The sequence below is a fragment of the Marmota flaviventris genome, chromosome 3 (assembly GCF_047511675.1).
Source record: "Marmota flaviventris isolate mMarFla1 chromosome 3, mMarFla1.hap1, whole genome shotgun sequence".
NCBI lineage: Eukaryota > Metazoa > Chordata > Mammalia > Rodentia > Sciuridae > Marmota > Marmota flaviventris.
The window spans coordinates 23965353-23979541 of NC_092500.1; the positions used below are offsets into that span (position 1 = coordinate 23965353).

General features: G+C 36.3%; 1 protein-coding gene across 1 annotated transcript in view; it reads right to left on the reverse strand.

Moving 5' to 3' along the window:
* The window catches only part of Cfap54 (cilia and flagella associated protein 54), a 308923-nt gene that overhangs the window by 143633 nt on the left and 151101 nt on the right, over positions 1-14189 (reverse strand). Inside the window, exons 47-48 of the mRNA XM_027928857.2 lie at positions 5542-5664; positions 1196-1249 (exon numbers count right to left, since the gene is read on the reverse strand). Of these exons, the coding sequence (XP_027784658.2) occupies positions 1196-1249; positions 5542-5664 (177 nt within the window). The remainder of the gene's footprint in view (positions 1-1195; positions 1250-5541; positions 5665-14189) is intronic.

A 14189-nucleotide genomic window follows, 5' to 3' on the forward strand; every position in this document is an offset into this window, starting at 1 on the left:
TAGAAATCAGGTTTCCATTATACTGTCAGTCTCTTTTTGTATAAAAAGAAACGATCAGACATTCTTTTTATATCAAAAACTGCTCCTAGAGGCACTGATTTTAGGATATTCTGGCATTTATGATTGAAAAGTCATAAATACTCTTAAACCCCCCAAGGTCTTAGAGCACTAAAATAAGATAAGAATATTTATTTACATCTTCCTAATATCAGTTTTTTCATTTCAGGCAACTTCCTTAACAATTAAAATTAAATTTTAGGCAAAAATATTGAATCATACAAAGCATAATTAAAAGTAGACTTTGTGTAATAAACAATAATAGGAAAAAATTAAGTTTACATTTAATAAAAGGTAGACCTATTTCTATTAAAATTATGGAAGAGAAAAAAATAATTTTGAGGAAATATCTCTCAAGTTATTTAATTTAAAAAAACCACCTTATTTAAAATACGATACTGTTTCATAGGATTTAAATAATAAATAAACCTATGTGTAATCTCTGCCCATGTTAACTGTAGACTCCTTCCCCATCTCTAACATCTTGTAATCATAGTTGTGATACAGCACTCTGTCCCAGCATTTTCTAGGGCACAGACTACCAATATCCCTAGAATTTTTTAAATGATTATTTGAAGATATTTAAATGCAACTAGGTTATCAAATGCTTAAAATTCCAATCATTCAATTATTGACTACCCTAAATGTATTTATATGAGCAGTCTCATTTTCTTCATGTGGAAAAATATTGGAAAAATCAGAGGAGCAACTTAATGAAAATGCCAAATGAAAACTCTGCCAAACCATTGGCTGACAGACTAGGAACTGGCAACAAACTGGGCCATTTCAAAATAGACAGAACCCTTTTATTACAATCAGAGTTACCTGGTAGGTAACCAAATAAATATTAAAGTTAGAGATAATTACCATGGCTAGATGAGCAAATTGAATACACATCTTTATGAAAAACAGGAGCAGTCACAATTATTTGCTAGAACAGTTTGATCCAATCCTACCTCTGGCTTCAGGATGTTGAGATACAACACCACTATTAGAAATAGGAAAGCATATTATATAGAAGATTTCCCAAACCAAAGATTATATTTACTGGATAGTTGAAATGACTCAAAAATTATTAGCACTAAAAAAAATTATCCATGCTATATAGCCAATGTTTAGAAAACATTATTATCCTTACCTGTATGTTTTCTTTGTTGGTAAGAGGTTTTCCTGAGTCAAATGACTGAAACAACTGTCAAAAAAAGCAAAATATTAACAGTAGGAACTAGATAATTTGAATATTCTTTTCAATGAAACTATTAATGTGTACCATTTTTATTGTAAAAGTAATATATGCTCTAGTCATAAAAGATTAATATAAAAAATAAAGTAAAAATCATACATAAGTCAATTTCCTTTGTGAGGTCAGCGTTAATATTTTTATGTCTTCTCTACCAATTTATTTTTAATGAATTTTTTAAAATTATATATGGATTTGAATTTCATTTTCACTAAGTATTACATCATAATTTTTTCTGATACCATTATTTATAACTTCGGTCTGATAGGAAATACTTGCCTAAGAATGTAGCCCTGTTAACCTCTTGCCCACTTTTAGACACCTAAGGGGGCTGCTTCCCATCATCTCTCCACAAATCAGCCTTAGCTTAAATAACACTGGTGACCATTTTGTCTGTATTTCTGACTATTGCCTCTGTATACATTCCTGAATGCAGGATTTCTGGGTCAAAATATAGGAATATATTGAGAAAACAGAAATGGTCTGGCCCATATATCGAGAAAACAGAAATGGGCTGGCCCAATTTACATTCCCTCACATATTGTGTAGAAATTCAAAATTCTAACAGCATTGAGGATTATCACTTAACACTGTCTTTCCCAGCTTGAGGTAAAACTGTATTACTATTCAGAATAACTATTTTTTGTGGTACTTTTGCTTGTTTTGTGAATAATTTATTAATGCATTTAGCTATAAATTTAATGGTGCATCAAGGAAATTATTCATTTGCCAGAAGAGACTGTTGTATCCTGGAGCAGAAAAAGGCCCTCTTGGAATAGAAAGCCCTTTGTAAAAGATGTCCATTAAGAGAAGCCAATACTGACATCCTTGCATATCAGCTCGGTCACCAGGAAGTCACCAAAAGCTTCCATAAAGGGTCTGCCTCCACATGGTTGGTGTACTACCTCTTTGCCTGAGGTAATTCTGTGGTCATAAGAATGTTCAAGAGAGGCCAGTGGTACAGGGTAAAACCCTTACCATTGAGGAATAAGAGACTTGTTCTATCCCAGTTGCCCATGGCAGGGACCTTCTTTTCAATGCTCTCTGGAAGTAACTTTCCCACTTCTCTGGTGTAACTTTACCATTCATTCACCATACACCCTGGAATTGCCTCCCAATACATTATTTGCTTCCAAATCTCTGTCTCACAATCTGCTTTTGAGGGACTCCCAAACCAATACATCATATATAGCATTCAATGGAGGAAAATATTAGTGTTTTTAAAAATCCTTTTTTTTTTTTTTTTTTTTTTGAAGATACATTTTGCTGCCTAGAATACATTGAAAAGTTAGTAACTGAATGTGGTGATGGCGGTATCTCTGGTGATACAAACTGAAAAGAGTTCATAGTGGGACCTTAGATTTGGTGATAAGAGCAGAATCTCAATATAAATAAAAATGTTAAAATATAGAATTTTTAAAGGACTATGAAAAGTCCAATAGTAATCCATAATTTTTTTTTCAGTTACTTCCTTTACAAGTGAAACTTAATTCATTAATCCCTTTTTTAAATAACTGGCCTGCAGCCTAATAACATTGGCACCTATTTTAATTATAAACCCTGAAAGCATTTCCTCTTTTAATTACACTTTTTAAATTCCCAATTGAAGCTGGAAAGCTGCAAATTAACTTTGAGAATACAAAATTTGAAGTCAGAATCTATTGGGAGATAATTCGCCCACACAGTTATCTTATGAAGCTTGTGGATAAAAATGAAGGCTGGAATTTACATGTAAAAATTAGTTCCAGACTTTTTGATTGTTTATTTGGGTGAAAACTGTGGCCATTGAAAATTCTCATTTCTCATTATTCTACCCAATTGGTTTCTTTCCTTCTCATCTTCTAAATGTGGATGACCTAAAGTTCAGTTTTCTCTTTTCTAGATTTCTCTGTCTGCCTGGGATCCTAGCTGATTGTACCTAGTTCTATTATTTAAAATCTCTATGTTAATGCTTCCAAACATACCTGCAACCCCACCCTCTCCCCTGGATTACAGTCTCTGCCTCTATATATGCTACATAGCCACCTGGTTGTCTACTATGGATCTCATATTTATCATGTTCAATTCCTGCCAGGAGCAGCATTCCCCTTCTCGGTATATGAAAACTTCTTTCTACCAGTCGTTCAAGTTGAACATTCTGCATTCACCTTGACTTAAGTCTCTTACATCCCAAACCTAAACCATCATCAGCAAATGCTGTCAGCTCTATCTTCACAATACACCCTGAACAGAACCACTGCTCACTCCCTCCACCACTATTACTCCAACTATTATCATGTGTCAACCAAATTGCTTGCAACAGACTTCTCATTGGTCTCCCTATTTATACCTTGCTTGCTCACAGTTTATTTCACAAAAAGCAAACAAAGTAGTTGATTTATATTTAATTCCTATCATGTCATGTCTCTGCTCAAAACCCTTGTCGGTTACAGTTTCCCATCGGGTAGAGAGTAAATGCCAGTCCTGACTGAGCCTCGGGAGGTTTTACATAACCTGGCTCCTGGGTTCTACCCTCCTCTTCTCTTTCCTGAATTCTCATTTGGCCTTGTTGTTTTCCCTCAACCACATCTTGCAAGCATCCTTCTCAGAGCCTTTGCCTTTATAGTTCCTCCCACTTGGGAGGCTGTTCCCACAGATCTTTCCATGGTTCACTTTCCTCAAAACCTGGTTATTAGAGACCGGCCTGAATAAAACAGCAACCTGAGCTGCCCTGGTTAATAGTTCCCCTCAGTTCAGCTGGATTGACCCTCATACCTCCATCTGACTTATATTTATGTGCTAAATATGTTTATTATTTGTCTCCCCCCTGGACTATGAGATCCATTTGTTCTTTACTGCTCCATCCCCAGTCTAGAAAAATACCTATATTCAGTAAGCACTTGAGAAACATTACACATGAGTTAAAATATAATTTTAATAGCAAAATACAAACCATTTGTAATAGGGAAAGACTGTTGACTAAGATTCAAGCAAGAAAATACTACTAACTTAATCCAGGCAAGAAGATGAATTCATTTATACAACAAAAAATGAAGGAAATAACCAACTAACCTCTCTCTTGATAGGAAGGTAGTAGATAAACAGACAGGTAGACAAACACATACATATCCACACACATACATACCATGTATGCCATATAACACATAGATATTCCTTCTATGTATAGATATAGATATATAGATGTTTATTTATTTACTTATTTTGTGCAGTGCTGGGGATTGAACCCATGGCTTCATGCATGCTAGGCAAGTGCTCTAACACTAAGTTACACCCCCTCCCTATAATAATAAATTACAATGTTGTAGCAGTCATATGGAATAAAAAGAAGTACATTTTAGGGGAATATGCTGATGTAGTAGACACAATATGTAAAATATAATGTCAGCTTATGCAACTGATTTCCAAGTCTTACAGATAATTCCCCCAGGTTCTTTTAGGTCCTCTAAATTCAAATCACACCAGAATGTATTATGTCTGTCAGTCTCACTCCTCACACATATGGTTTCCCTCAGGCAAAGGGACTTTCTACCCTGCCTCTCACCCATTTCCTTTATTCTTGGCTCACATGGATCCAAGCATCTGCCTACAGCATCTGATTCCCAGATCACCATGAAGACCAAAGCAGAGGAAAATAATAACTCACTCTGATTTAATTTCTGCTTTCATCATGAACTCTAGTACTTGTTTTCAAGAATTCTCCAGTTATCTAGTCTATAAATACAAATCAAGTGATCCCGGTAAAACTGTCTCCTAAAACCAAACATTCTAGGCAAAATGGAGAAGAATGTTCATTCCCCACAGAAATCAGAAGAAATCTGAACAAAATATTCTCAATTCATTGATGTGATGTTTATCAATCAAAAAGGTCCAAATGAGTTATAAGGAGAGATTATTTTGAGTAAGAACATTAACCAGAAATTATAGGATTAGACTAAAAAACCTAAAATGTGTTGGCTGATGTGTCTAAAGAACTGGCTTATAATAACTATAATAAAAAGCAATATTCAGTGTCCCTGTGCCAGAATTCCATTGCAAAAATTTACTACAGAACCTTGCTATATCCCTCATGACACTGTGCTATTCCAGATAGATTAAAACTCATAAAATCTAATATTAGCTGTAACCAGATTTAACAAAGCAGTGTGGAGTACTGGAGACATGTAAATATACTGTTGTTGGAATGTTTCCTAGATTTTAGAATTATAACCTTCGAAGACAAAGAACAGTTCAAATTAGTAAGTTACCTTAATTTTTCCAGTAGCTTTAAAGCCAGAAGGCACTGGACAAGGCATGTTTTTCCCATAAAATATCAAGGATAACTCATAAAAGGCCTCAGAAAAGAAGTGCAAATCTGTAAGGACTTCTATCTGTAAAGAAAAAAAAGAAGATTTTAAGTTAAATAGTTTGTTTCACTTACAAAATAAAAACTTTAGAGAAAAATAACCAACTCTGAGATCCAAAATTTCTGCTTAGTGACAGTAAAGTATTATGAATTAATGTTTACTAGCTAGGGAGTGGATGGATCTTCACATGTCTGTACATATGCCATTTTACATGTGCGATGAACCCAGAAGCTAACGAACAGTAACAGGAAGGTGTTGGAAAGAGTGGGCAGTTATCAGAGGTTGCTTACTTCATCAGAGACAAACACACAGAAATAATATAGCCATGGAAAAGTCTTAAAAGTAATTCTGTTCCCATGGTAAATTGTGGCTTAAAAGAAAAACAAAGCTAAAACTTTCCTGATGTTCTCTGGGGAAAGTCAAAAAAACCAGGAGACTAACTCCACAACATATCAATATAGAGACAACTACTAATTTTCTTATCCATAATTAATAGCTTAACATTAATTGATCACTATGCATTTTACATGGCTTATTTTGAATATAAACCAGCAGGACTACTGGGAAATGATATAAAGAAAAGATCAAATTCAAATTCATGTGTTCATTCAACATGTTTATAGGGCACTTCTTAAACAGTAAGCACTCTTGGAGGTTCCACACCTTTGGATGCACATTTAGGTAAAGGTAGGTGATACATGAAGACACAGTATGAGGAAGCATGGAGTCTGACAAAACGCTACGTTCGAGACTAGGATCAGGAAGAACAACTGTGAGGGGAAGCCATTCAAGAGAAGAGATGGTAATGACATAAGCCACAAAGTCTTATGAGAATTTGCCAAGAGGGTCCTGAGAATAAAGGTCATGTGATGGGAGCAGTTTTGTATCCTAGAGTGTTCCAAGAACAGCCTGTGTGGCTGGAACTCAGTAATTGAGGGGAAGAGGGTGGGAAGGTGGGTATGACAGTAGATACAAAAGTCATATAGAACCTGCAGGTCCCAGGAGGAACTGTCTTTCCTATGGGGTAAGAAGTTAGTAGAGGCTTTGGAACAGAGCTTTAACCTGACTCGTATTTTGAAAACATCCAGAGACTTTAGAGAGAATAGAGAATGAAAGGGTAAAATGTGCTCACAGGGAATAAAATGCAAAGTTGGATAAAGATATATATATAAACACACACACACACATAGTTTATGTTATGTATATGCATATATATATATATATTTCTATTATATTTTTTTATATAAAGCAAAATTCAATTTATCCTTAGCATTTCAATCTATCTTACTCTCCGTTTTCCTTTCACTACTAGTTTAGGAATCTCAAGAGTATATAAACCTTAAGGAAAGAGGTAAGTTAGGGGGAAATTGACTATACAAATAAAGCCTGAAAGGCCAGGAGAACATTAATGGGAAAGAGGAAGTTGCTTGTTTATTGAGTGCAAACTGTGTCATCTTTCCTAAGACACCTTAATCTCTAACCTCCCCAGTGCCACGTAGCACCAAAGTAGACACTCAGAGAGACATGGAAACCCTTTCAGGTTTCTAGATGGCCATTTTTTCTCATTATTCCTATAAGAAAACCCTTCCCAGGATCTGTGTGTGGGTTAGTCTCCTCTAGTCTTGACTCTAAGAGTCTGTACATGGACATCTGTCAAGGCTATCTCTGGTTGCAGTTTATCATACCAATCTGACTGTTTAGAAAAGCAATGCTGTTAAGAATATACATAATATTTCCAGAAGTGACCAATGCCATGAACACAAACAAGCCAGAATAGACAAAAAGAACTGGCTATATAAATCAACCCTTCACTCACACAAACACAGAACTATCAGTACCCTTCCTAGGAATGTTTAATATGTGCAGAAGAATAAATCTTTGATGAGGTTGACAGATCCAGAGTGAAGCCAGACCAGTTGATCGTCAAGAAGTTTTACAGCTTCCCCTGAAAGAGACTAGTACACACAGAAACTGAACAGAATGATGGATTACTGGGTACACTGTCAGAAAGGATCATTGTTTGCTGTTTCCTGATTGACTTTTCTTTCTTACCACTCACTGACCGCAGTTTGCTTCAGAAAGGTCCAACAAACTTTGCTCAGACAGGCTGTTATTTCTTCCTCTGTGAGATCTATCAGTACTTGCTCTTTTATATTGCATCTGTTATTGCAGCTGTCAAACCCCTAATTCAGTTTTTCAATCCTAATAAGCCAGTAAGATCTACTTCTGTCTCATCCTCCTCCCAACACTGTCACCAGATACAAGGATGATGTCATTCTCCTGATCAAAATTCTAGAATCCCCCATCCAACCCAAAGCTGCAGAATAGAGTCCACAGTTCTTCACTGATTTTCATTTTTTAGTTTGTTTTTAAAAATTTATTTTTTAGTTGTAGTTGAACACAATACCTTTATTTACTTTTATGTGGTGCTGAGATCGAACCCAGGGCCTTGCATGTGCTAGGCAAGCGCTGAGCCACAACCCCAGCTCACAACCCCACAACCCCAACCCCACAACCCCACAATCCCAACCCACAACCCCAGCCCCCTTCACTGACTACTCCTGAATGAAAACAGCTGCCATATGCTAACAAACTGCTGTGGTTTGAATGTGATCTCCAATTGTTCATGTAGTAAAACTTAGACTCTGAATTCACATATTGATGATATTTGGGGTGAGGCCATTAGGAGGTGATTAAGATTAGATGATATCATTAGTTGCTTATAAGGAGAGGAAGGGAGATCTGAATCTATGCCTGCTGATCTCTCACCACATGATACATTCTGCCATGTTATGATGCAGCAAGAAGGCCCTCAACAGATGCAGCCCCTGGATCCTGGACTTCCTAGCCTTCAGAACTCTGAGAAATAGATGTATTTTCTTCATAAATTACCCAATCTCAGATCTACTGTTGAAGCAACAGAAAAAAAAGACTAAGACAATAAACAAAAGTCATCTAACCAAAAAGTTTGTTCTGAATTCTGACTTTCAGGGCCCCCCTGGATCTCCTCCTGATGCTTTTAATGGCCACTGCAACCCCGCCATGCTTCCTTCCTCTTAATAACAGACCAGAATATACCTGTTATCCAATTCTGACTCCAGATTTCTCCCATTTCTCTTACTGCACAACCTCCCCATTATGTCTTCACAGTCTGGAATTCAAGCCGGGTCCCTGGTTTTCTCCATACCGTGGCCCTCTGGTGTTTCTCATGTTACCTTCTGCAACCCCCTTGCTCAGAACCTCCACTTCAACGTGACTGAACCATCGCTGCCCCCTAAGCAAGTCCATACTTTTTCACCTTTGTATCTTTCACACTGTTTTCTGCCAAGAACATTCCCTTCCTCCTCTCTCCCACTCAGCTGTAGGCTTTCCAAGTCTAAATTCTTATCTTCTTATTGAAATCCCAAGGCTAAAAGCCATTTTTCCCTCTTTTAAACTCTTGGAGACAAAGCTTATCAAGCTAATTTGCAAATGATAAAGTGACAAGTACATATATGTGACTTGTGTATATGTCCCATCTCTCTTCCCAGTTCTCAAAGCAAGAAAGGACCATGAGTGATGTTTCTTGGACTCAAGTTACTAACATGGTGCTTTTAAATAGAAAGTACTCAGTAAAGGTTGTTTTAGAATTAAATCAATGAACATTTATTAAGTATTTTCTAGGTTAGCTCCACTAACACTAAATAGAATGTACAAAGCAGGCATTTTATAGATGTCTGCAAATTTTAAATTCAATCCAATAATTAATGACTGAATATCAAGAATGTGAATTTATTTCTCAAGTTAGTGTAGGAAATTAAAAAATAAATAAGATACAGCCCTAGCCTTAAGAATTTCGCAATCTTAAAGAGACTACTATTGAGAGACTGGGAAAATTATATGTAGTTTTAAGAAATGTGTTTTTGAAATTCAAAAGCAAGAGAGTTCATAAGAATCAATAACTCAGAGAAGGTGATCCAGAAATTTTCATGATCAACGATGAATTATTTATTCTTGAGGTTAAAATATATCAGTAGCACCAGAAGTCCTCTTAGGAATTGCTTTATTTATAATTAGAGGACAATGGACTTTTCTCAGAGGCCCAAAAGGTCTGAATGAGATAGTAGTCCAGGGGAAAGCTAAGCTTTCCTCATTAAAAAAACAGGAGGGATGCAGGAAAAAAAAATGGAGGGTACTTCCAAAAAAGGAAGAAGAGGTGTGCTGGAATATAGTGCTGGTGGCCACTCACTCTTAATTGCAAGAGCTGATTATGTGTCTTCAGTGACGCCTTGTGGGTAATTTCGACAGCCATAGTGGGTGCATTCACAAAATGGAAGAAAACTGAAAAATACAAATCAGCTTTAAAAAGGGGCTCACATGAATCATTTTCCAGCATACACCTGATTATGCCACAGGAAGAGAGGCAAAAGCATAAAATGATGGCCAAGAAGTATTTTAAGCTCAAGAATGCCAAATATTCTATTTTAAATTATTTGTACTTCAATTTTCCTGTTTTCCCAAAATTCAGTAAAGTGCACAAAAGAAACAAAGGTCCTAGGTAAATATGTTATGTATGTTTATGTATGAGTATAACAGTATGTGTGTACGTGTGTGTGTAGACAAATGAATGGGGTTGAATTCCATTTAAGAATTGAGGAGAAATCCAAGATGGCGGAATAGAGAGATCCAAGATGGCAGAATAGAGGAGGTACTATTTCTGGCTGCTCTGTAGAATTAACTAAGAAAACAGTCAGGCGGCATCTCAACAAAGTCTCACCTAGATGGAATACAACATCTCAGAGCAAGCGACAGGACCCCTATACAGTGGATTTTCACAGAAACCACCAGAGCTGCCACCACCTGCACAGAAATCAGAGGTCGTGTTCCAGTAAGACTCCTTACTCCTGACCGAAAGCTTGCAGTTCCAGCGCACACACAGCTCTCAAGCAGCGGAGCAGAATCACCTCATCAGCTGTACTCCACTCCCATGCAGGTCACAGGTTGCAATCTAGCCATAGCACAAGGCCATCCCAGCTCCCCCCACCTCACCAGACACCCCTGTGCTACAAGCAGACTGACTGCATCTTGGAAAACCTTTCTCACCATTTTTTGTTGCGCGTGGCTATCAGCGCAGACCATTTGAACAGGTACCTGGTTTCCACCTTCCTCCCCTTCCCTCCACCCAGCACAAAACCACTCTCAGCTGAAAGGGCACCGCCCACCCGGAGCAAGCGAAGGGCGAGAGGTCCCGCAGTTGGGACCTGATAAGCAAAACAGGGGAGGGGTCTAAAAACCTGAAGCAAATTAGAAAGGCCAGGATTGATCAGGGAAGCTCCAGGCAGGAGAGGGGGCTCAAGTCTTCTCACCCTGGTTACCTACACAATAGGAAGGTCAGAGACTCCAGCTTAAAACAACTCCACCTACTGGAAGAGAAGAGAAGCAGGAAGGAAATGGAATTCTAAGAGGTTTTTTTTGTTGTTCCCTCCCGCCCCAATATTATCCTTCTTCTTTCTCTTCTACCCTTCTATCCTCTGGCTCTCACAACTTCAATAAATGTGAAACCAAGAACTTTACATGAAATAGAATTTTGAGAACTGAGTCACCTGAATAAAAATTATGGAGAATTGCATAAGGCCTCCCCTTTTTAAAAATGTTTTTATTCTCTTTTTTCTTTCTTCTCTCTTTTTTCTCTTTCTTTCTTTCTTTCTTTCCCTTTTTCTCTTCTTCTCTTTCTTCTTCTTTCACCCTCCAAATTTTACTATTTTAACATCCTGTAATTTTCTAAATACATATGTGTGTTTGTTTTTTTGTACTCTACTGTCCTCCCATGTACTTGTCTACCCTAAATTACTTCCTCTCTATTCCCCTGCTACTAACACTCTTCATTAGAGTTCTCCTTCAAATTTCCTAAGTTATATTAACCCCATACCCTCACATCTTTCCCCCTTACCATAGCATCCTATGCCCGACCCCCAGTTCACTGTCCACCACCAGAAACTGTACACCTTTTATAAAACTACTGATTATATTATTTTAAATAATAATTGAATCCAACATTTCTGGACATTGAGATTAACTATAAATGTCTTAATATCAATAATTTGTTCATAGGTGATATACTGTTGATATTAGGATCTGTTAACATTGTCCTTCCCCACAAAGGAGGGATCTTGGAACCATACAAGAGCAATACAAATCTATAGGGTAAAAACAATAAAACTCCAGTCCCACAGAGCTGAAAAGAAAGAACTGTGAGAAACATGAAGAGACAAGGGAAGAAAGTACCACAGACAATTCAAGACAACACATCATTAGAAGATGTGTTGAATGTGCAGAAAGAATGCCAGGGAAAGATTTCAGGATATACATGATTAAATGCTTTGGGATCTCAAAGAAGACATTAGAAAACAAATACAGGCAGTGAAAGATCACTTTGAAAATGAGCTACATAAACAAATCCAAGAAACAAAAGATCACCTCAACAGGGAGATAGAGGTTATACAAAAAACAAAAACAAAACACACACACACACACACACAGAAACCCTTGAAATGAAAGAAATAATAAACCAAATTAAAAAATCAAATGACAGCATCACCAACAGAGTAGACCACTTAGAAGATAGGACATCAGACAATGAAGATAAAGTATATCATCTTGAAAAGAATGTAGATAGCACAGTGAAAATGATAAGAAACCACGAGCAGAACATTCAAGAAATATGGGATAGCATAACAAGACCAAATTTAAGAGTTATTAGGAGAGAGGAAGGCATAGAGGTCCAAACCAAGGAGTGAGCAATCTTTTCAATGAAATAATATCAAAAAACTTTCCAGACATGAATAATGAAACAGAAATCCAAATCTAAGAAGCCTACAGGATTCCAAATGTGCAAAATCACAACAGACCCACACCAAGACACATTATAATGAAAATGCCCAACATGCAGAAAAAGGAGAGAATTTTAAAAGCCACAAGAGAAAGGAATCAGATTACATATAAGGGTAAATCAATTAGGATAATGGCAGATTTTTCAACACAGACCCTGAAAGTTAGAAGATCCTGGGACAACATATTTCAAGCTCTGAAAGATAATGGGTGCCAACCAAGAATCTTGTATCCAGCAAAATTAAGCTTCAAATTTGAAGATGAAATAAAAATCTTCCATGATAAACAAAACTTAAAAGAATTTATAGCTAGAAAACCAGCACTACAAAACATCCTTGGCAAAATAGTTCATGAAGAGGAAACAAAAAATAATGAAAACCAGCAAAGGAAATAGTACACTAAAGGAAAAAACTAATCAAAGAAGAAAACCAAATCAAGTTAAATAACAAAAATAAATAAATATGTCTGAAAATGCAAACCATTTTCAATAGAAACCCTAAACATTAATGGCTTAAATTCACCAATCAAAAGATATAGGCTAGCAGATTAAACTGAAAAAAAAAAAGATTCAACAATATGTTGCCTATAGGAGACTCATCTGTTAGAAAAAGATATACACAGACTGAAGGTGAAAGGTTGGGAAAAATCATACCACTCACATGGACTATGGAAGCAAGCAGGGGTTTCTATACTCATATCAAATAAAGTAGACTTCAAGCCAAAGTTAATTAGAAAGGATAAGGATGGACATTACATACTGCTCAAGGGAACCATATACCAACAAAACATAACAATCATAAATATATATGCCCCAAACAATGGTGCAGCTAAGTTCATCAAACAAACTCTTCTCAAGTTCAAGAGTCAAATTGACCACAACACAATAATTATAAGTGACTTTAACACACTTTTCCCACCACTGGATAGATCTTCCAAACAAAAGTTGAATAAAGAAACTATAGAGCTCAATAACACAATTAATAACTTAGACTTAAGTGACATATATAGAATATTTCAACCAGCATCAAGCAGATACACTTTCTTCTCAGCAGCACATGGATCCTTCTCTAAAATAGACCATATACTATGCCACAAAGCAACTCTTAGCAAATACAAAATAGTAGAGATACTGTCATGTATTTTATCAGATCATAATGGGATGAAATTGGAAATCAACAACAAAATAAAAAATAAAAATTTCTGCATCAAATGGAGACTGAACAATATGCTATTGAATGAACAATGGGTTACAGAAGACATCAAGGAGGAGAGTAGAAAATTCTTAGAGGTAAATGAGAACACAAACACAACATATCGAAATCTTTGGGACACTATTAAAGCAGTACTAAGGAAAATTCATTGCATGGAGTTCATTCCTTAAAAGAAAAAAAAAGTCAACTAATAAATGACCTTACATTACATCTCAAAGCCCTAGAAAAAGAAATCAGCAGCAAAAGCAGTAGAAGGTAAGAAATAATTAAAATTAGAGCAGAAATGAATGAAATCAAAACAAAAGAAATAATTTTAAAAAATTGACAAAACTAAAAGTTGGTTCTTTGAAAAAATAAATAAAATTGACAGACCCTTAACCATGCTAACGAAGAGAATGAGAGAGAGTACTCAAATTACTAGCAGATGATATGAAAAAGACAATATCACAACAGACACTACAGAAATACAGA